At 36.3% G+C, this 19,568-nt stretch overlaps 8 protein-coding genes across 10 annotated transcripts; 4 read left to right on the top strand and 4 right to left on the bottom strand.

Moving 5' to 3' along the window:
• The first annotated feature begins 9 nt into the window (after positions 1-9).
• LOC109580950 (putative uncharacterized protein DDB_G0285869) lies at positions 10-829 on the top strand. Its single transcript, XM_019994583.1, has 2 exons — positions 10-256; positions 332-829. The coding sequence occupies exons 1-2, from the start codon at positions 65-67 to the stop codon at positions 725-727; spliced, it is 588 nt and encodes a 195-aa protein (XP_019850142.1). The 5' UTR covers positions 10-64; the 3' UTR covers positions 728-829.
• LOC100636908 (cathepsin D-like) lies at positions 736-3,715 on the bottom strand. Its single transcript, XM_003385196.3, has 9 exons — positions 3,607-3,715; positions 3,436-3,562; positions 2,887-3,010; positions 2,689-2,807; positions 2,324-2,523; positions 2,130-2,252; positions 1,712-1,850; positions 1,564-1,662; positions 736-1,019 (listed from the first exon to the last, which is right to left on the bottom strand). The coding sequence occupies exons 1-9, from the start codon at positions 3,666-3,668 to the stop codon at positions 864-866; spliced, it is 1,149 nt and encodes a 382-aa protein (XP_003385244.1). The 5' UTR covers positions 3,669-3,715; the 3' UTR covers positions 736-863.
• Positions 3,716-3,794: 79 nt separating this feature from the next.
• Positions 3,795-6,133, bottom strand: LOC100631693 (LIM and SH3 domain protein 1-like). Its single transcript, XM_003385237.3, has 6 exons — positions 5,955-6,133; positions 5,639-5,733; positions 4,699-4,783; positions 4,314-4,613; positions 4,171-4,252; positions 3,795-4,119 (listed from the first exon to the last, which is right to left on the bottom strand). The coding sequence occupies exons 1-6, from the start codon at positions 6,021-6,023 to the stop codon at positions 4,010-4,012; spliced, it is 741 nt and encodes a 246-aa protein (XP_003385285.1). The 5' UTR covers positions 6,024-6,133; the 3' UTR covers positions 3,795-4,009.
• Positions 6,134-6,187: 54 nt separating this feature from the next.
• LOC100631439 (max-like protein X) lies at positions 6,188-7,695 on the top strand. Its single transcript, XM_003385235.2, has 10 exons — positions 6,188-6,332; positions 6,391-6,468; positions 6,515-6,560; positions 6,629-6,735; positions 6,795-6,885; positions 6,940-7,039; positions 7,088-7,124; positions 7,187-7,234; positions 7,288-7,404; positions 7,491-7,695. Exons 1-10 carry the CDS (start codon positions 6,237-6,239, stop codon positions 7,578-7,580), a joined length of 810 nt encoding a protein of 269 aa, XP_003385283.1. The 5' UTR covers positions 6,188-6,236; the 3' UTR covers positions 7,581-7,695.
• Positions 7,696-7,712: 17 nt separating this feature from the next.
• Positions 7,713-9,429, bottom strand: LOC100631568 (GTP-binding protein Rheb homolog). The gene is made up of 8 exons (XM_003385236.3): positions 9,229-9,429; positions 9,095-9,166; positions 8,963-9,030; positions 8,812-8,894; positions 8,440-8,496; positions 8,343-8,390; positions 7,929-8,010; positions 7,713-7,876 (listed from the first exon to the last, which is right to left on the bottom strand). The coding sequence occupies exons 1-8, from the start codon at positions 9,275-9,277 to the stop codon at positions 7,790-7,792; spliced, it is 546 nt and encodes a 181-aa protein (XP_003385284.1). The 5' UTR covers positions 9,278-9,429; the 3' UTR covers positions 7,713-7,789.
• A 28-nt stretch (positions 9,430-9,457) lies between these two features.
• LOC100642093 (protein canopy homolog 2-like) lies at positions 9,458-10,633 on the top strand. Its single transcript, XM_019994584.1, has 5 exons — positions 9,458-9,633; positions 9,701-9,845; positions 10,037-10,178; positions 10,363-10,459; positions 10,511-10,633. Exons 1-5 carry the CDS (start codon positions 9,549-9,551, stop codon positions 10,540-10,542), a joined length of 501 nt encoding a protein of 166 aa, XP_019850143.1. The 5' UTR covers positions 9,458-9,548; the 3' UTR covers positions 10,543-10,633.
• On the bottom strand, positions 10,577-14,627 carry LOC100640197 (apoptosis inhibitor 5-like). Its single transcript, XM_003385220.3, has 13 exons — positions 14,531-14,627; positions 14,232-14,393; positions 14,033-14,141; positions 13,837-13,902; positions 13,493-13,650; positions 13,141-13,281; positions 13,014-13,079; positions 12,366-12,548; positions 12,012-12,116; positions 11,809-11,961; positions 11,263-11,319; positions 11,150-11,209; positions 10,577-11,097 (listed from the first exon to the last, which is right to left on the bottom strand). The coding sequence occupies exons 1-13, from the start codon at positions 14,603-14,605 to the stop codon at positions 10,774-10,776; spliced, it is 1,659 nt and encodes a 552-aa protein (XP_003385268.1). The 5' UTR covers positions 14,606-14,627; the 3' UTR covers positions 10,577-10,773.
• A 69-nt stretch (positions 14,628-14,696) lies between these two features.
• LOC109580948 (uncharacterized) lies at positions 14,697-19,072 on the top strand. Of its 3 annotated transcripts, none has more exons than XM_019994572.1 (15): positions 14,697-14,787; positions 14,854-14,970; positions 15,015-15,143; positions 15,209-15,340; positions 15,395-15,455; positions 15,506-15,612; positions 15,764-15,910; positions 15,963-16,133; positions 16,182-16,316; positions 16,366-16,436; positions 16,498-16,576; positions 16,661-16,702; positions 16,983-17,236; positions 17,286-18,509; positions 18,797-19,072. In XM_019994572.1, exons 1-15 carry the CDS (start codon positions 14,754-14,756, stop codon positions 18,965-18,967), a joined length of 2,874 nt encoding a protein of 957 aa, XP_019850131.1. In that variant the 5' UTR covers positions 14,697-14,753; the 3' UTR covers positions 18,968-19,072. The 3 variants fall into 3 exon arrangements, with proteins under 3 accessions (XP_019850131.1, XP_019850130.1, XP_019850132.1); XM_019994571.1 differs by having other exon boundaries at positions 16,658-16,702; XM_019994573.1 differs by lacking the exon at positions 18,797-19,072 and adding an exon at positions 18,617-18,784 and having other exon boundaries at positions 16,658-16,702.
• Positions 19,073-19,568: the final 496 nt, after the last annotated feature.

The raw sequence follows: 19,568 nt of genomic DNA, 5'->3' as shown, positions 1-19,568 counted from the left end.
TGTGGTAGGCGTGGTTATAATGTTAAAGATGTCTTCCAAGTGATATCTTCATGTATCTTGGTCGATGGTAACGCATATCTGTGCTCCTATGGCATGGAAGCCTACACTACATTTTGAATGTCCCCCTCCTCCTCCACCTCCACCCGTCAGAGGGACTAGGAGGGGGAGGAAAGTTGTTACTCCGCCAGTAATTCAAGTTAAAGTCTTAAACCATCAGGAAAATGGACCTTCTAATGGCTCAAATACTGTTAATTGGGTGAGTATTAGTACTACTATATGTATTGTGCGCAATATACCTACTGTGTTAATTAGTATGTAATAATTTCAACAGGTTAGTCCCCAGTTTGATGGAGTTGATGATATATTTGTTAAAAGAAAGAAAACCAGAACTCGCTCCACCCTCCCTCCTCGGGCACTCTTCAAACAACCGACCAATAGCGAGGACAGTTGTCATGGTAATCCTAAACAACGAGCAGTTCTTGAATTTGTAGCAGTCCCTCATCAATTACCCGAAGCCACACCCACAAGTGACCCGCCCATTGATGAAAATGTTGACGTTATTAATTCTCCATCAACTAGAGGTAGAACAGAAACTCAAGACGAAACCATTTTTAATCCTTTGACCACCTCCACACCATCCAATGATGGGAACAGTTTGTTATGTAATTCTACGATTTTAGCTGAGGACACACCCACTTATTTATACGAGGCTCACCCATATCACTGATTAGTTGATTGTGATTCAAAATCAAACGATAACTTAAAATGTGTGTCCTGAAAGTAATCAACAAAAAACAATAATTGAGCTTAATGACTATTGAGTTTAGCAGCTACATGTATGTAGTCTCTCTATCCTGCCTCTCTTAATAAATGGCTGGAGCAAACCCAACTCTTCCTTGACCCACATCAAACTCAGTGTAGTAGTATCCGATAAATACATCGCCTAGTATCCACAGAGGTTCCCCTTGATCCAGTGAGTCGAATCCAACGAGACAAAATGTCTGCCCTTCAGCCTCTTCCTGCATTAATGAAAGAGGAATCAGAAATTATAACAACCTTTACACTGGTAATAATTATTATTATACATAATGTTAATTTGTTGTTGGATGATATTGTCTTTTTATAATTTTAAGAAATTTAATAACGATTTGTTTTAAAATGCAGTAAGACTACAGTTGCCAAAGCTTTAATGCATAATTTCATTAATCATTAAGCTTTAAAATGTTACAATCAGTAGGGCAAAACCCCATGAAAAACCTAATACAAAATTAAAAGAACAGTTGAGGTACTGTATTTCCTTAAATAAAAGCCTGTGCGTTTATTTCCTAAAATGGTACTTGGACCTCGAAAAAAAATTTTTAATGAAAAAAACTTGGCCCCAGAGCTGGATTCAAACCAGTGACCTCACACATTTGACTTCAGGAACTTAAGGAAGTATCGACAAGGCATTTGAGTTACTAGCATGCTAGATTTGCCTATTTATATTTAAACTCTATGCTACCCCGACATTTATTTAAGGATATACGGTATACACATAATTATAACAACACTAAATTTGTTTACTTTCATGATGTATTGTTGAGGTGAAAGAAGATACTGTGCTCCTCCAATAACAAAAGAAACAGTTGGCAAATTCGACATATTCCCACAATCAATCATATACTATTAATAAATATTAAAGTCAATAAACTATTGATTAATAGCTACTGACCACTCCATCAGTATTCTTGGCTCCTATTTCTTTCATTATTTTTTGCACATCAACCGAAGGACCCACTAATAGAGATGTTCCTGTATCTGCTATTGCCTGGCAGCCGTTACTGCATAGAGTTGTACCACCAACTTTTATCCTATTAATGGATGGGGTTATAACTATCAGAAAATGTGATAAAAATTTGGGGTGATTTTGGGGCCATTTTTGGAAAAAATTAGTCTTAGCTTTTTTCCGAAAATTTGCTACTTTTTAAAAAAGGCCATAACTTAAAATTGAAGCCAAAATCAACTCCATAGCATAAGGACATCAATATGTTGCTGTTATTTTTGGCAAGACATGTTACAGAAACTAAATGTACACAAGTTGATAAAACAACAGTGATAATTATACAAGTGGGCGTATTGTTAATCCATACTTGTCAAGCTTAAACTGCCAGTATGTCTTGTCAGACAAAGGTACATAATTAATGGGAGCCTTGTAATGGGAAGGATCAGTGCCACCTAATGCCAGCTCACCACCTAGAGTACCATTCTCATCTCTTGAAGAAAAAGAAACAATAAAACAAATACAATATCAACCCTCTCTTTCTTTCTTCTTCTCCAGACTCACCTATCCAGATAGAATCCAAAGACAGGTTGAGCTACGAGTGATTGTTGTACAAGGTTATTGAAGAAAGGTATGACCCCATCAACAGAGATGCTGGGCCATGCCATACCAAGTATGCCATCAAACTGAGCATTCACAAAAGTGTCACCAGGTTGCTCCACTGCCTCTGCAAACTTCTGAGCTGGAACAGTAAGATTAGCAATCTGGATGAAACAAGAAGAGATGAAAAATACATAATATAATGAAGAATACTTTATTCATGCATAAAACAAAGAAAACGATGCGAAATATATATAACATAATGAAGAGGATTTGATTGATGCATAAAACAAACAAAGTAATGCTTTTTCAGATTCATTGTGACTTACAGTTACAGTATCAACGCTGAGGAATCCGGTGAGATTACCAGTACCATATTGAATGGCAAATTTTGTGTCATTCTTCACGTAAGTACTCGAGTGATCGTGATTGTATTGATGGTGAGTCTCTAGTGACAAGAGAGATAGGGGGAAGGAGAGAGGGAAAGAGGATCAAGATAAATAAAAAGTGAAAGAAAGATAACTCACGACAAGCTTTATCTTTAGGATCACATTTTGAACTAGGTATCCAAAGGTTTGACGAACCAGTATCAAAAATGACAAGAAAGTTTTGTGGAGGAGTACCGATTGTAATGTTGCCATAATACTCTGCCTACAATGGGAATGTAATGCAATATTATATGCAATGATTTATAATGCATGTAAATGTACATGACAATGTTAATAGTCAATAGTGTAACATGCATTATGGACCAAAGGGTGACAGCTAGTCAATGTACATGTACATTTGGTTCACAATAACTAAAAAGGTTATTCAATTGCTATACACAGATGTGACCAAGGCATGTGACATTACAAGTACAAAAGTACAGTTTAGATAGCAGCAGTTGAGAAGTCCCATCGCGACAAAAATAGATTAATAATTTATATTTATTCTACATGTATCATTTCTGAATACTAAAATAATGCAAAATTTACCCACTCTAAATCATGCAAGACTGCAATTAATTTGCTGCTTAAATTAAAAAAAAAAAAAAAGATAATAAATACAAATGCAGTAATAAATACAGGACTTACATCAAGGTAATTAGTAAGAGGCTCCGGGACATCATTCACTTTAAAAGACGAGAAATAAGACGGGTACTTCGCAAGCAATCTTGCTCTGGTCTGTGACCTTGGGACGACATGGCGATGGAGCGGAACCCTAAAAAGAAAATAATATTATTTACCGGGATATGGCTACGCTACCTGACAAAAGCAAGAGTAAGAGTTAATAATGAAGCAAATACAAAGAGAAGTCCTGCTTTCATTTTTCCTTGAGTTTTTTTCACCTTTTCACGTGGAAAATATAATTATTAATAGGGCGTGGCTCGTTATTGCATCATAAATCATGATGTCACATGCCTACCTCCGCATACTGTTGACACACTCCGGGATACTTAATATACTGCAATAGAATGTACACAGCACATAAATTTCAATTGAAAAAAAAAGAGAACAAAAAACATCAAAAAGGGTAATACTACTACTAATAATAAATCGACATATTTAATAAAGTGTTGTTTCTCTATAATAATGAATTATACTCTAATGATAATCAAGACGATTATTATTAATAAGAAAAGTAGGAGCAAAATAAATGTTCGCCATTTTAAACTTTCTCCACATAATTGGAAGGAAGCATTCCTCTCTGGCCCGTCCTCTCTACAGTGCCTTCCATCCATCCATCATCAATGACTTCAGCATCAATTATATGATCACCTAGCATGAGAGAGAAAGAAAGAAGTTAAAGACATTAAAAATTGTTTGTACCTTCTTGGAAGCTAACTTCATCATCATCAGCAGCAGCGTAATCATACACGGCAGTCCAACGAGGGCCACTAGGAGCTGGGGCCTATTAAAAGATTAATAGAATACTAATAAAAGGACAACTGTTTAAATTTAAAAACAATTACAGGTGGAGGAGGGTTGTAGCTGGGTTGAGGAGGTGGCGGCTGGTAGCTGGGCTGAGGAGCAGGAGGCTGGTAACTCTGAGGCGGAGGAGGATTGTAGCTAGGTTGAGGCGGGTTGTAGCTAGGTTGAGGCGGGTTGTAGCTCTGAGGTGGGGGCCTATGACCCTCAACTTCATGGGGTGCACTTTGATAGCCAATATTGGAGGCAAGTTTGCCGGCTTGCTGAGCCTGTCTTGTTGCAACGGAATCGGAGGCTTGGGTGAAATGCTTCAATGCTTCTTCTCTATCTTTACGATAAACAAGCTATTAACGAAAAATAATTCTAATTTATCAAATCTTTCTCTTTCTTATTTCTCCCTTTTCTTAATTCTCTTTCTCTTAGACTTACATCTGATTGCTGCTTAGTCTGATTCGCAAGGCGCTTGTTTTCAGGAGTATCAGCTACTTGAGTAAACTTTGTAGTTGGGTAATGTCTAAAATAAAAGACAACATTATGATAGTGTTGTACACATTCATCATGCATATACAATGTCATGTATAAATGTATGAATGCATTGTGCGTACGTACGTATGTATGAATCATGTATAAATGATTATAATGTATGTATGTATGATGTGTGCATGCTATATATGTACAGTGTAGTGTACGTATGATTGATATAATATTTTGTGTATACACCACAATAAAAATTCATGTGCATGTACATGTACAACCAGGCCTATAGCCAGGGGAGGGTTCAGAGAACCTCGTGTCGTAGCTGCAAAAATTTATAGATTAGCTCCTGGCTTGAAAAGTAGTACTGCAGAAGCAGGACTAGCGTTTGGAAGCAGCGAGAACCACAAATAGCCATTTATGAAAAGACAAGGCTCAGTCAGTGCTTATGTAGATTAAGACCTGGCCAACCAACCACGTCTGTTATTGTCAATTTTTTTGCCATGCACTTCGCGCGAAGCAATACACAAACCTCCCCCCATTTCAAGTTCCTGGCTAGGACCCTGACAACAAAGAGAAAGAGAAATAGAGAGACATTATATAGAGAGTAAACGTCATAAAGAGAGAAAAGGCAGTTGACAAATCAAATGCTAATTGACCCACAAGGAACATAAGGCCTTGTTTACTCTAATGTAGCCACAGACCAAACAACCCCCCCACACACTGGTTCAGACCCATAACTGGCTCTTTAAATAGTGCTAGGAACCCCTGAAAAAGCCATAACATTACCATATTAGTACATAAGGGCTATGTTTTCTAACAATAATAACAACAATGATTGACATTACTAATCAACCCAAACATAATGAATATAAATAATGGCTTAACTCCTTACGTGTTGCAATATGGGAGCTTGTTGTATCCTTTGTATGTTTTCATTGTGAGCTTTAGGTTACACACTTCACATGTGAAACAAGCCTTATGCCATACCTAAAGAAAGAGAGAGGGGAGGGAAGGGAAGGAAAATATGGATTATTAGTCAACAAAATTAACCATTTACACAATGGGGTGGAGGAAAAGCATGTGTATTTATTCTGAGTATTTATTAAACTGGCCAACTTCTAATGTACACAATTCATTCTATCTTTAGTAGTAAATGGCTGCTATAATTCTCATGTGCTTTCAATTTTGATCAATTTACAGTATCTTACTTTATCAAGGCAGTTGAATTTCTCAACAGGATAGACGGTCTTCTTACATCTAGCGCAAGGCGGGTTCATTTCTGTGACTGCAGAGAGACTAAGCGAGACAAACAGAGAGGACAGATGGCTGCTAAATCCTGTCAACAAGAAGGCCCTGGTATTTGCTGTTGCGGTTAAACTTTTATTACGTTACAAACACACGGGGTCTAAAGGTCTAGTTAAAAATGGATTTGTTATAGAAGGGGTCTGGCACACCCTAACACTCCCCCCGTAACACACCTACGAGTAAAGATGGCGTCTTCAAGGAAATCTTCTCAAACTGAGGCGTACGAGTATCCACACAGACACTCTTCCTTTAGCTCTTCCACCTCTAACATTGAGCATGATGTGAGTAAACTAGGAAAGTGGGTTGGTATTTGTGTTTTATTTTATCTTAAAATGGCAGCATTCCCTTGAACACTCCCCTCTTGATTCGCCCAATGGCTCTGTTACTTCTGTTGGTCACACTGATACTTCTTCATCCGTATGTGTATTGTATTATTGCAGCTTTATTGCAACCATCTTTGTAGAAACCACTCTACAAGAGCTCATCAATGGAATTCCATTATCACGATGGTATTAAAATATTAATTATTCTGTAAATCCTCTTCTCTCTCTCTCTCTTCCTCCTCCTCTCTCTCCAGAGAGTGAATCAGATGGAAACATATCTGGTGAACCCCCTCCAGATCAGAAATTAACTAAACGAGACATTCATTCAATAAATGAACAGAAGAGAAGGGATTTAATCAAAGTAGATCTACCATTACAAAAATTTCATCATCATCATCATTATTCTCATCTCTTTGCTAGAATGGTTATGCTCATTTACTGGATCTTGTTCCAACTTGTCGTCCATCATCAGCTGGTAATAGGCCAAGCAGAGCTGTCATCCTCCAAAGAAGTAAATTATTAAACACAAAATAGTACAATTCCCCCCTTACTCTCTCTCTCTCAGCAATAGATTATATAATGTATTTACACTCACAAGCCATAAAACAGCAAGATCAAGTTGAAGAATTAGAAAAAGAAGTCAAGGCACTATCAATCATGAAAGAGTAAGTACAGATATGTCCACTCCTTTCCTTGTTCATTCCTTTCTATAGAAACTATGAGCAAATAGCTAGGGCCCATCAGAACACAGTAAGACTACACTGAAGACTGATGAATACTCTAATTACAATGTATCTACTATTATTGTGTAGGCTGCTACCAATTCACAGCAACTTCCTGACTATGTCAAGTTTATTGTAGTAAGAATATAGTACCTTGTTACATATTTTATGAATGTCTTCTTTGCGTTAAGTTTCGTGGGATTGCTGACCAGTTATTTCAATCGTTCAACTCTAGTATCGATGTCACTAGCTTTGATACTCTCTCCAGCTGCATTATAAACTGGTTAGAGGAGTGCTGTAAACCACAGGTATGCACTTAAAGAGTAGAGAGAGGAGATGTACATATATTATATCATACATCAATTCCCCCTCTTTTATGTCTCCTCTCTCTCAGACGTTACGTGAGATAGTTCTCTCTAATCTAAGAGTCGATACACTAAAGCTACAACAACAGTCGCCACAGACATCAGGCAATACTAGTTGATATAACTATGTCAAAACTTTGTTTTATAACTTTCTGGCACAAACTTGTACATATACATGCAGTTATGGTAGCTTATAATTATGTGTAATAATAATTATTATTATAATTTTATATTTAATAATAATTAAAAGAGAAAGAGAGAGAGGGAGAGGGAGGGAGGGAGAGAGAGAGACAGCAATAGAAAGCCAGTCATAATTTTGTGCATGTAATTACAATATAGTACAGCCACTCTCAGGATCATTCCCTTGTACCTGTTCCACCTGCTGTAATATTTTTTGAAATATCTCTTCAACGCCCTGCATGTGCATGTGTATTGTTAAAACATGTATCTTATAAACAAGTACTTACCTCATTTTGTTTTGCTGAGCACTCAACAAAAGACGCTTTCCAATCGGCTGCTAGTTTCTTACCCATTTCTGTTGATATGACTCTAAAGTAATAACGAGAGTAGAGGATATTCTAGGGCTTAGGGTTTATCATCTACTCTTAGTAATAATTATGTATAACAAATTATATAACATGAAAGCAAGAATGACAGTAATACCGTATTGTGGGTTTTTTCGAGGATAACAAATTTTTGCAAATTTTGTGTATTTTTCAAGATCCACAAAATTTAATTCCTTGGAAATCAATTTGATAAGGTACAATATGGCAGAATAGTTGAAATTCGTGAAAATTAATTCTGTGAACTTCCGGATATGGGTCATTTGCGAAAATTATTATCCTCAAAAAAACCGCTATACGGTAATTGTTGTTACTAACCTTTGCATGTGTAAATCAGTTTTATTACCAACAAGAACTAATGGAATGCTATTGGCAATAATAATAATAATGCATAAATTAATTTGCTAGCACATACTTTGTTGTTCCACTTTGATCCAGTAACTTATCACGGATTACCTTAACTGTGTCAAAACTAAAGAAGAAAAGAGAAAAAGAGAGAAAACAACATAAATTATACAACCATAAGTCTGGTGTAATTCATAACAAAAAGAAACTCCCTAGTACCATGTCATTGGCTGGAGCTTGCCCTTATAAACAATAGTGTGAACATTGGTGTCAAATACCATTGGACTATGGCTATTTTCAAATTGATATATAAGGTGATAATTATCATCCACAACTCTTGGTCATTTGTATTACGATTGAATCACAAAAAATGGCTGACACATCTTCCATTTTGGCACAAGGTGTATGTTATTGTACAGGATCATTATAATGAGCTTATTACCTCTTCATTGAAGTAACTGAATACACTAGAAGGTAGCCATCAACATCAACTGTGTATGAGCGAGGAAATATAGAATATTCGTCCTAAAATATAGAAAATAACAAAGTTTATATCACAATCATGCTCCTTCCATTACTGTTATAGCATGTACCTGACCGGCTGTATCTACAACATTAATTAAATAATCTTGTCCTTTGTAAGATACGGACTTTTGAAATGCTGGGAGAAAGAAAAAATGATTTTATAAATTAGGTTTTTGCATTTAATCATTAATAAGTCTCACTATTCTCAATAGTTGGATCGTATGAATCTACAAAATGATTTTCAACAAATTGGATGGTCAGAGATGACTTCCCTAGAGGAGACAATGAAAGAGAAAGTATTTTTAAAAGTGTTGCATAATGAGTCATCCCTCACCAACAGCTCTGAATCCCATTAGAGCCACTTTCCTATTCTTAACTGGCATTGCTGTGCAGACAAAATGAACAGTGAACTAGAGAAGTACAAAAAAGAGTGCTCGCCAGCTTAACGTCAAAGTAAAGGCGAGTAAAACTAAAGGGCACCAGGCACTTCTACCTCTACTTCCACAGTGTCTCTGCACAAACTTGCTGGGCGTGTCTTTCCAGGAGGAGGAGGGGCGGTCCACCCAATAAAAGGGCAGGGCTGCTGCATTCGCTGCTCATTGACCACAAAAAGTTCCCACTCTTCTTGATCTTCTCTGTCTCTGAGCAAGCAAAATGAAGGGCTCTTTCTTTCTCGCTTTTATAATTTATTTTTCTTTAGTCTACAGGGCAGAAAGTGGCAGGGAAGTCCTGTGTGGAGGTACAATAATAATTATTATTTAAAATAATTATAAAATCTTGCTAATTCCTTCTTTTCTTTAATGCAGCTTGTAAGGCAATCATAGATGAATTGGACTATGCCATAAAACACACTGATCAAAAGAAGACCATAGATATTGGCGGGAGGGAAACCAGGGCTGTAAAATATGCTGGCAGTGAGACCCATCTGATCGAACTGATGGAAAACATATGGTAAGGTATCTACTATATAAATACCTGCATTTCTTTAAAAATTTTGCTTTGTAGAAAGTTTGAGCCAAATAGTATAAAAATGAATGCATTGATGCCCTTATGTCATGCATAAAATTCTAAGAACAATTGCCAAACTATCATTATATAATTTAATTTTAAACCACTTCATTCCTCACTGTATATAATTGTAGTGACGAGATGAATAATTATGCTCTATCAGAGGATGGTGGGGGTAGAAAGAGCTATGTGAGGTTTAATTCAAGGGCAGGAGAGAGTGTCACACTTAACAATGTCAAGATTGACTCAAGTACAATGAAAGAGCTCAAAGATGCAGTGAGTTGTGTATTTTTTTATCACAAACCCACTCTCCTTTCCACAACACAAGTGGGCTCATTAGTGCAAAGAAAACTACATCACTTGCTTGTTTTCATTTTGTGGTTTAGTGATACTGAAAGCAAAAATAACCACAATCTCTTGCTATTGTAAATAAATATTTCAATTTCATTTTCATTTTCAGTGCTCTACAGTGATATCTGCTTACGACGATGACATCTTGGACTTGTATATTTCAAAAACTCGTGACAAAAAGAAGCAGCTCTGTTCCTCCCTCTCTGGTACCAAAATAATACAATAATGATGCTAATGATTTATTTGTTCTTCAATAGGTTACTGCACAGGTAGCAGGTCAGAGTTGTAAGGACCAAAAACTTTAAAATTTTTTTAGTTTAGAATTTTTTCTAATTTTTTTTGAATCAATTATTTCCATAAAACAATGTTTTGAGCATGTACATGTATAATATGCATGTAATGTACTGCATTAACAGGTTAAATTTCTTAGTGTAATATGTACATGTACATGTACATTAATTTTAACAAAAATAATAATAACAATAATAGTGAATGGAGGAGAAATAGACAGATTAAAATGTTAATAGTTTCTCCATGTGCCCCTCCCTCTTCTAAAACCACGCCCACTTCTCCACCCTCCCCTTCTACCCCCTCTCCCTCCTCCTCCTCCGCCCGTTTTCCAAGAACCCTCGTCAAAAGAATTCCCGTTAGTCACTGGTTGGCGTCTCGGTGGATTATAAATAGCTCTTGCTTCTCTCCTCCCTCCTCTTTGCTTTGCAGCGCCCCCAGAGGCACCACCCGAGGATTTATCTTCATCAAATCTTATCGGAGAGAGTTTCCTTTTTGACGGATTTGATGACGGAAGGGGAGTGGCCAAAGACCTCTTTGTACCCAAATCAATTTTCTAAAACAGAACAAAATTTTTAAAAATTATTATCACTAAGAAACTGCAATACCTTTGCTCCCCAAGATAGTTGCACTGTTGCATTGTACGTGGGCGGGTTACGAAAGAAATCCTTATTATGGTAATGATAATAATAATAATGTGGGTGGGTGTGGCAATTTTTACTTTAATTAATGTACTAATGTTTGCTGTCATCTTTAGAGCCATCTGACGTAACTTGTTCTAGAAATAAAACAAAAATAAAATCGTCAAAAATAATAACAATAATCATGCATAAAGGCGAATTTACAATATTACGATAGGCTTGACGTTACGTTGATGCTGGAATAGGATTTGGTTCTATTCTAGCGGGAAGCATGCGTCAAAAGGTCAAATCGCCCACACTTTTGATTAAAAATTGACAGTGCGCTGGCCTAATGTCATATTGTAAATCCGCCTTAAGATAGCAATATGTAAATAAGGAAGTATAAGGAAGTATTAAAGGAAATATGAAGGATGCATTGTATTAAAGTCTCAGATCACTCGATAGTTAATCATTTTCTCCCATCATTTCCACTCAAACTGGATCTCACTCTGAGCAGAAAGAGGAGTTCAACAGCTTAAATTTTAAAAAAGGAAAGATGCAGAGAATATTTAGCCGAGAGAATATAATCACTGACAGAAGACAAAAAGAAAGAGAGAGAGAGAGAGAAGAAAGAAATGGGCTCGTACCTGTTCCTCTTTTAGTTCAAGTTGTGTTTTTCCTTTTAAGGCAACCTGTAGCTGATTATGATAGGTCTGTGAACCTCGAGCGAAATATTGCAAACGTTTACGGAGCTCCTTGAGTCTCTCTTCATTTTCTGGTGAAGCTAAAAACCCAGGACTCTAACAGAGCATAATAATAAATAAAATAATAATAATAATACTGATAATACTTTATTGACTAATTGGTGAAAAGCAAACAGCAAACATTCAACAACAGAAAACTGCAATTTTGGAGACTCAGTTGCAGTCTCTTCCGGAGGAGAAGGAACGTGTTCCTAAAAGAAATTAAAATAATAAACAAAATAATAAGACGACATATAAACCCATTACACATTATATCTTATGTACTAGTGTGGATGGTCTTCAGGGCTACTGGTGTCATCAAGCAAATGTATGACGGTAATTCCAACAATTTAACTCATCACCAGACCAATGCAATATACATGATCATTTACATGTACATGTAAATCCTCCCTATTTACTCTTATATTTTCCTTCTGTTCTTTAATACAGTTTTAACTCACCAATAGGAAGAGATGGAGTGATTCCAGACATATTTCTACATCATTCTCAGGTTGTACATAGCAGGAACCTTCGGCCAGCAATTGTAACACGTTTTGTTGCTTTTGTGCGTCAGTTATGGAAGCAAATGATGGTAATATTTCCACTGATGCATATCTAACAAATTGATATGAGCTACCACCTTTCTGCAGGGAAGAGGAGGGAAAGAGATAGTAAAGGAGGAATGAGGAACACTCCTGTCTTTAAAACAAAAAAAGAATCAGCTTAAACTTTAAATGTAATAAAATTTGGGGGGGGGGGAGATTTTGGAGCCAATTTTCAGAAAATTAGAATATTTTGAAAGTTCCAACAATAAGGTTTCCTACAGGATCTTGGCATAGTGTAAAATAACTCAGAAATCTGGCCAAAGACCATAATACAAAGAGAATTCTGCCTTTTAATATTTTTTCCTGATACATATACATGTTCTTTTGTTGTTTAGCAAGTTTGAGCTGATTCCGATCAAAATAAGATTTTTTATGAATTTTTAAAGATTCCCCCAAATGCCAAGTACAGTATTGTAGTGTAGTGCTTGTCAGCTCATGATTAGCTCCATTAGCATGCTTTGTGGTAAACCCTGAGCATAACTCAATTTAAAATTAATGTCTTACCTTACAATATTTGAGTGCTAATCTAAAACAAGTGATAAATCTATCGATAGCTTCCGGCCCTTCAGACTGTGAACCAAATAAAACAAGGGCATTAAATAGAAACCAGGCACTAAATAGAATAACCCACCTGAAAGTTACCGTCAAGCTCGGCCTGTTCGGCAATAACGTCAATAATAACGTTAGCACCTTCGGGCGATTGTAAATGATGTAATTTACCTAAAACATCTACAAACGTCTCAAACTCTGCGGCTGTCACATCACCAAGTACCTAAATAAAGGAGAGAAGGGCATTAAATTTAAAGTATACTCATATACATACATTGTATACATAGGAATTTTCCAGCTTTTCTTTTATAATATAATATTATTTATTAAAATTTGTGCATGCATAATAAAGTTTATGCAGTGGACCAAAAATGTCAAAGAAATAAAATTAGACACTGCAAATAATTTTAATTGGAATGTGGATTACTTGTTACCTTTTTAACAAGTTCAAGTAGACATTTTTCATTTTCTTCTTTGGGTATGAAGAGAACGTGCCTCATGTCCATTAGAGGGACTGACACATACTCAATGGCTTTCTCTCTCAGGGTTTCATCTTCTCCTAATATCTGATCAAATATTCCAATTAATGCACCTTTGAAAAACAAGAAAAAAGACAAATCAATTATTCATTATAAATGATTTTTTTGTGAATAATTAGTGGGTGTGGTCTTCAGTGCTAATTATGTCACCATGGTAACATTAGACGGTAATTCCAACTAAATTAACTCATCACAAGATCAATTCTACTCCCTCCTTCCTCCCTCTCTAATCCTCTTACTGGGTGTGTCATGAATCAATATGGTTGACATTGCTGATTTAACTAATATTACATCAGCTGGATCATCTGTAGAAAGAGAATTATCATTATCATCATCATCATCATCTTATGATTGAACTATGATTTTACATGTAGGTGTCAATATGCTCTTTTCCCTTTTTCTCTTACATTAATAATTAGCAATAACTACTATTACCTGATACTAGTAATTGTGTGAGAACATCAGCTACTTTAGTACACAGGTCTTTATTACTTTTATTATTTTTACATAATTCTGGTAAAGACTTAATCGCAGCTTGCCTTACCTAACAAAAATAAACACATGTAAATTACATATAGTACATACATGTACATAAATGTGAATTACCGTACTGCATGTATTTTATTTTATTTACCAGGGATTCGTCATCTTCCACAAGATCAAAGAGAACATTCATGATGTCTCCTTCAAGTGTTGGGAAAAAACGAGCAAATTTAGCAATAAAACCGGACACAAGTCGCTTCACTGCCGCGGAGCCTTTGGCACTTTCCAGTAAACCCAAAAAAGCTTCTGTTTGCTACAAGAAAATTATAACATTATGTAAAATATATCATATAAAAAGTGGGTGGAACAGGCATTAATTAGAATATAAATTTAGCCCATCCATCTCTCTGTAGAATAAAAGCTATTATTTAAGTAGGTTCACTCTCTTACTTCTCCAGCTTTATCCCCAGCGTCTGCCAAGATGCCATAATTCCTGTAAAGAGCCTCTACTCCATCGCCCGCCATTATCACAGCACGTGGTTTAAATAGTTATGAATTAATGGTTAATGCCATGGCAACCAACGCCCACTCACTGGTAGGTGTGGCTGGGCGCCAATAAGATCAGCTGGAAGCCTGATAAGCAGTTGAGCATAAACTTCTTTTGCTTTCACTCATGGCTGACAGTGCTTACTCTGGTGCTCCAAGAGGTAGTTAAAGCTCTCTCTATTTTTTAGAAAACTCCCAGCTTTTGCTTTATTGATTGATTCTTTTAGACCCCCTCAAGGAAGACATGCACTTACTGCTGGAGTGCATAACTTGCAAGCCACCTTGCACCTCTTCCCAGAAGCAAGCTCTGACATTAATGGCAGATATGTACTTAATGGAGGATGGTCAGTGAAACAAATAGTTATATGATGTTGATTGCTTTAAGTAGATAACGCAAGGGAGATTTTCAGAACAGAAGGCTTCCTTGAAGCAGTCATTGACCTCTTGAAGAATACGGCATCTTTAGAAGTGAAACAAGCTTGTCTTTGCACGCTAGCCTGTGCTACTGACAATAATGGTAGGTGACTTTAATAATACTTATGCTTATACTCATGGCCATACATTATTAATTGCCTTCTCTAGTCAATACACAGATAAGACTTTGCAAAAGTGACGTCTTTACATTACTGTATTCACTATTGAGATCCAGTGAGGCTACTTTGAGGCTAAGATCAGGAACTGTCGTACTATTGGCCAACATAATGAACAATAACAGTAACTAATAATCATACAAGTACAGTGTAATAATAATCATTATTATTATTATAGGTCAAGGACAAAAGATGGCAAGAGAGACAAAGTTATTGTACAAATTGATTGATATGTTCAAGTGAGATGTTCTCTGTGTGCAAATACATGTATCATCGTGATTGTTTTTAGGAGTTTAATTCAAGAAAAAGATGATCTTATTGCCGACCCTATTCTTATAAATTATTTTCAAAATATTGGCAATGGATTGTCTGTAGCTTGTGACAACCCACAGAATGGTATGATACAGCACTATTGAATACAGTACATACATACAAGTACAAGTGTTCATTTCTACATTATACTACTTTACAACACTACAACAACATACAGTACCATAATACACAAGTACATTGTGTTATACTCCATTCATTCATTCATTCCTTGTAGAGTTGAACCAGTGTCAGTGCATATCAATATTCCCTGTTGCAGTCCATGTGTTAGGATTAGCAGCGGAAGGCTGCTGTGATCTAGAGGGGGAGTTAGTCGTATTAAAATCTGTCATTAATGTTTTCACATCTTGCATTGCTAATAATGGTAAGTGGACCCGACCTGGTACTTTAGTGTTTAGTATTACAATGTATTCAAGGTAACACTCAAGATAAGTTGTATAAAGTTGGAGGACTTCGGGTGATGACAAGAATGTTGATAAAACAAAAAGAGAAAACAATAACAGGAGGAGAAGATGAAAAGAGACAAGAGAGGCTTGAATTTATATCATGTCTCATGCAAGCAATCCTCGCTGCAGTCACAAATAATGGTATTTACTTTTAACTATAATTACAACTCTTCGTTATTATGTCTCTAGACACTAACACAAAGTTTCTGGTCAGTTTTAAAATGGTGTCCCTATTGCTGGAGCTATTGTCTGATAAAGGAGGGCTCAATCCAAGACAGCAGCTAATAGCAATAACCTGTCTGGAGACACTCATTGAAAATTCTGGTAAGAGAAAGAGAGAAATAGAGAGGTGAATCAAAGTCTTTATTTACAGATGATCATTGTAACTGTTTCATTGAGTGCAATGGAGAGTCACTCCTAATCAATCTCATGGCTGAGTCTGTAGTAAGCTAGTGTTGACTTATTTTCATATCATTATAACCAATATTGTATGTTCTTATGTTAGGATGAATCTATAGATAAAATGATACCTATTGTTATCAAAATGAGTAGGAACAGATTAAAAGTACCACAAGTGATTGAAGGTACATTATAAACCTCTTTAATATTAACAAGAGTATATTAATGTGATGACAATTTATGTAATCTCTATCCTCTGTTTTTAGAAGATGAGGAAGAAGAAGGAATATTTGAAGCAATAGATATGCCAAGTATGTGCATTAGTGTCTTGATTATGTTTCTTTCATTATTTTCAAAATTTGACTAATTTTTGTTTTAAACCAGGTAAAAATTTTAGCTTAAAAGTAGGCAAAAAGTAATTTATTTTAGGTCAAAAACTTTGCTTAAAATTTGGCAATTCCAAAATGACATAGAGCTGTACAATTTACCCCTAACAGTGGATGAAAATTTTTCCCCACTTCATGAAATACATGTACCATGTGTACTATTATAGTCCAATATTAATAGATAGTGGTATTTTTCATGGTACAGGACACTTGGATGCTGCTCATGGTTGCATGGTTAATGAGTCTGCAGCTGCTAAAAATGAAGGGCTACTCAAAAAGATGTCAGTGATACCATTCAATACTAGGATCAATGAATGGCTGGAAAAGGCAGAGACACAACTACAAAAACCTCCTCTATACTCACCTTCTCTTGGTCCTGCAGATACTACCAATAAAGACAATGCACCTCTTATCAACACCACATTACCTGCCCCACCATCAGTCTGCACAAGCTTTAATGTAAGTAAAGCTTTGTATCTTGTGTCATTCATTGTATTATATCATACAGGCTAGCACAGTTAAGAGTAGATTAACTGACCTAGAGATGAGTCTAGCTGAAGAGAAGGAAAGACGAAGATGCTTGGAAATTGAGCTGGAAGAAATTAAAAGGAGAGAAGTATCCAATCACGAGATGAGGGGAGAGGAGGAGGAAGAAACCACTTTCAAGAAGCCATCCTTTAAGCCAAAGAGATTCAAAACAAGAGGAGAGAAAAACTCAATGACTAGATATAAGCACAAGGCAACACCAAGGCCATTAACAAGGGAAGGAGTTCAGGAGACAAAGAGAAAAATGTACCAATCAAGCAAAAGCATTCAATTACCAAACTTGGGATTGGTCCCTTATACTAGTACACCATCTGAAAGAATCATACCTCATACAACATTTCCAAAGCGCTACAGTGAGCAGTATCATCTCTCTTCTCATCATCAGCCAATTGCTTCTCCTTTAACTCACTCTCAGCCATTGGTAGCACCTAGTACTCCTAAAAGACAGAGACCTCCTTCAAGGATAAAGCTATACAAACAGCATCAAATAGATCAAGAGCACAAGAAGGAATCACATCAGCCATCATCATCCCTGCAGCATCAAGAGAGCAGAAATGAGATAACAAACATTGAGATATCAGACGACTCTCACTTAACTGGATGCATTGGTTGCATGTCTTCGCCAGCACACACTGGTGACTCTCTAAACAGTCGTAACTTCATACCCAGTCTGAGTCTAAGCAACAGCACCTGCCGGTATCACAGAAAAATCACAGAGACCGTCCTGACTAAGAAAGAGCTACATGTAGTACCAGAGGGTCCTAAAGAGGCTGTCTTACCTTTAGAGCCTTTCATGACATCTAAAGCCTCAAACATGGAGAAAGATGATGTTATTTTCATAGAGAATGATAATGTTGTTTTCTCACCACTTCCCTCTTCTCCATCTCAGTACAACATAATAGATAGTCCTATATCTACAATAACAACAAGTACACAATGTACTACTAGTACAGTAACTATGAGCAATAAAGAGAATGAGGCTGAGCCTGGAATGAAGAGTAATAGGAAGAACAATAGAGGGCTACCACTCATGACTCTGTCTGAGTCTACCAATGGAGCCTGTAGGCCATTAGACGAGTTTATAGCAAAGCAAGTGAAGGAAAAGGCACCAAAGGAGATGGCAAGGAAAGTTGCTTATGATGTGAGTATTCCTCACCACAACAGGAACAAGAAAAAGAGCACCAAAGTATGCCAAGTAAATGTAATGCATACTTTATATATTAGTGTATACACACATGTACATGTACATGTACATGTATGCAAAATAATATTAAGTTTACAAACAAACTGTAGGGTACGGATGACTACATAGAGGTACTGTTGTCCCAGTAATGCAAAAAAATCAGATGTAGCAGGTACTTTTGTACAGGAATCAACAAGGGCTAAATTCAGCTGATGGGCATGGCAATGTATATAAATGGGCTGTACATTTTTTTCGATTTGTATGCTTATTGCTTAATTATACATGTATAGGGTAGACAAAAGTCATTGTTCTTCACTGACGAAGAAGTTTCCTATTTACGTAAAGGAGTATCAAAACTGGGCCCACGATGGAAGCACATACTCAATGCTTATCCATTTCAAGAAGGAAGGACCTCCACTAGTCTGAAGGACAAGTACAGGCTCATTAAGGACAGGAAATAAACTTAGACTATAAATACGTGTACTTAATCAGAATTGCATATAATAACTATAGTTACATGATACATGTGAATAATATTAATTATTATCATTTTAGCATCATCGTCATGATTTGATACAAGTTGCATTTGGCTGCACACAATGCTCATTATACATGTACATGGACACATATAAGTGCAGTCATGTACTTAATCCTATAACTTGTGTACTCTTTGCTGCATGAAAATTATTTCATGATATATTTTCCAACATAATGACAATAGCAACATAGCTACAATATTTCTGTGCAAAGTTCAATTAAAATTTCTTCTTCATTATCATCATTTATAGTTACTGCAAACTGATGAGTTACATTTTCTATGTAACTAGTATACTCCCAGCAAGTAATTTTTTGATTGCTTTGTTTATTCTATTGCTTCAAACCATTTCCTTCAGCTTGAAAGTAATTCTTCCTTTTCCTCCTTTTTTCTTGCTATAAAAACCCAGCAGCTGAAGGCTGAGAGACATCAAGTGTTAAAGTGGAAACAGGAAAAGAGAATCAACTGCAGAGAAGATTCAATCATGAAGCTCACTCTAGTCTTGTGTCTTGCACTCTTTTCCCTTC

The sequence above is a fragment of the Amphimedon queenslandica genome, unplaced genomic scaffold, assembly GCF_000090795.2.
Source record: "Amphimedon queenslandica unplaced genomic scaffold, v1.1 AMPQUscaffold_13470, whole genome shotgun sequence".
Classification (NCBI taxonomy): Eukaryota; Metazoa; Porifera; class Demospongiae; order Haplosclerida; family Niphatidae; genus Amphimedon; species Amphimedon queenslandica.
This window is presented reverse-complemented; position numbering and strand designations above follow the sequence as displayed.

What these genes read in the sequence shown, in the direction of transcription:
- LOC109580950 (XM_019994583.1), top strand. Translation starts at nt 65, where the DNA reads ATGGTAACGCATATCTGTGCTCCTATGGCATGGAAGCCTACACTACAT. An exon ending in GCTCAAATACTGTTAATTGG is followed by an intron (nt 257 to 331) that starts GTGAGTATTAGT and finishes TAATTTCAACAG; the next exon opens with GTTAGTCCCCAGTTTGATGG.
- LOC100631568 (XM_003385236.3), bottom strand. Translation starts at nt 9,277, where the DNA reads ATGCCAGTTAAGAATAGGAAAGTGGCTCTAATGGGATTCAGAGCTGTT. An exon ending in TCAGTTACTTCAATGAAGAG is followed by an intron (nt 8,497 to 8,811) that starts GTAATAAGCTCA and finishes TTTCTTCTTTAG; the next exon opens with TTTTGACACAGTTAAGGTAA. An exon ending in GCTCAGCAAAACAAAATGAG is followed by an intron (nt 7,877 to 7,928) that starts GTAAGTACTTGT and finishes ATGCACATGCAG; the next exon opens with GGCGTTGAAGAGATATTTCA.
- LOC100631693 (XM_003385237.3), bottom strand. Translation starts at nt 6,023, where the DNA reads ATGAACCCGCCTTGCGCTAGATGTAAGAAGACCGTCTATCCTGTTGAG. An exon ending in AATTCAACTGCCTTGATAAA is followed by an intron (nt 5,734 to 5,954) that starts GTAAGATACTGT and finishes CTCTTTCTTTAG; the next exon opens with GTATGGCATAAGGCTTGTTT. An exon ending in TGAAGTTAGCTTCCAAGAAG is followed by an intron (nt 4,120 to 4,170) that starts GTACAAACAATT and finishes CTCTCATGCTAG; the next exon opens with GTGATCATATAATTGATGCT.
- LOC100642093 (XM_019994584.1), top strand. Translation starts at nt 9,549, where the DNA reads ATGAAGGGCTCTTTCTTTCTCGCTTTTATAATTTATTTTTCTTTAGTC. An exon ending in CAGGGAAGTCCTGTGTGGAG is followed by an intron (nt 9,634 to 9,700) that starts GTACAATAATAA and finishes TCTTTAATGCAG; the next exon opens with CTTGTAAGGCAATCATAGAT. An exon ending in GCTCTGTTCCTCCCTCTCTG is followed by an intron (nt 10,460 to 10,510) that starts GTACCAAAATAA and finishes GTTCTTCAATAG; the next exon opens with GTTACTGCACAGGTAGCAGG.
- LOC109580948 (XM_019994571.1), top strand. Translation starts at nt 14,754, where the DNA reads ATGGCTGACAGTGCTTACTCTGGTGCTCCAAGAG. An exon ending in TTACTCTGGTGCTCCAAGAG is followed by an intron (nt 14,788 to 14,853) that starts GTAGTTAAAGCT and finishes TGATTCTTTTAG; the next exon opens with ACCCCCTCAAGGAAGACATG. An exon ending in AAATTGATTGATATGTTCAA is followed by an intron (nt 15,456 to 15,505) that starts GTGAGATGTTCT and finishes GATTGTTTTTAG; the next exon opens with GAGTTTAATTCAAGAAAAAG.
- LOC100640197 (XM_003385220.3), bottom strand. Translation starts at nt 14,605, where the DNA reads ATGGCGGGCGATGGAGTAGAGGCTCTTTACAGGAATTATGGCATCTTG. An exon ending in CACACAATTACTAGTATCAG is followed by an intron (nt 13,903 to 14,032) that starts GTAATAGTAGTT and finishes CTCTTTCTACAG; the next exon opens with ATGATCCAGCTGATGTAATA. An exon ending in TACTTGAACTTGTTAAAAAG is followed by an intron (nt 13,282 to 13,492) that starts GTAACAAGTAAT and finishes TCCTTTATTTAG; the next exon opens with GTACTTGGTGATGTGACAGC.
- LOC100631439 (XM_003385235.2), top strand. Translation starts at nt 6,237, where the DNA reads ATGGCGTCTTCAAGGAAATCTTCTCAAACTGAGGCGTACGAGTATCCA. An exon ending in AGAGAAGGGATTTAATCAAA is followed by an intron (nt 6,736 to 6,794) that starts GTAGATCTACCA and finishes TCTCTTTGCTAG; the next exon opens with AATGGTTATGCTCATTTACT. An exon ending in AGGAGTGCTGTAAACCACAG is followed by an intron (nt 7,405 to 7,490) that starts GTATGCACTTAA and finishes CCTCTCTCTCAG; the next exon opens with ACGTTACGTGAGATAGTTCT.
- LOC100636908 (XM_003385196.3), bottom strand. Translation starts at nt 3,668, where the DNA reads ATGAAAGCAGGACTTCTCTTTGTATTTGCTTCATTATTAACTCTTACT. An exon ending in TCCTAAAGATAAAGCTTGTC is followed by an intron (nt 2,808 to 2,886) that starts GTGAGTTATCTT and finishes TCTTGTCACTAG; the next exon opens with AGACTCACCATCAATACAAT. An exon ending in CCAAGAATACTGATGGAGTG is followed by an intron (nt 1,663 to 1,711) that starts GTCAGTAGCTAT and finishes ATTTATTAATAG; the next exon opens with TATATGATTGATTGTGGGAA.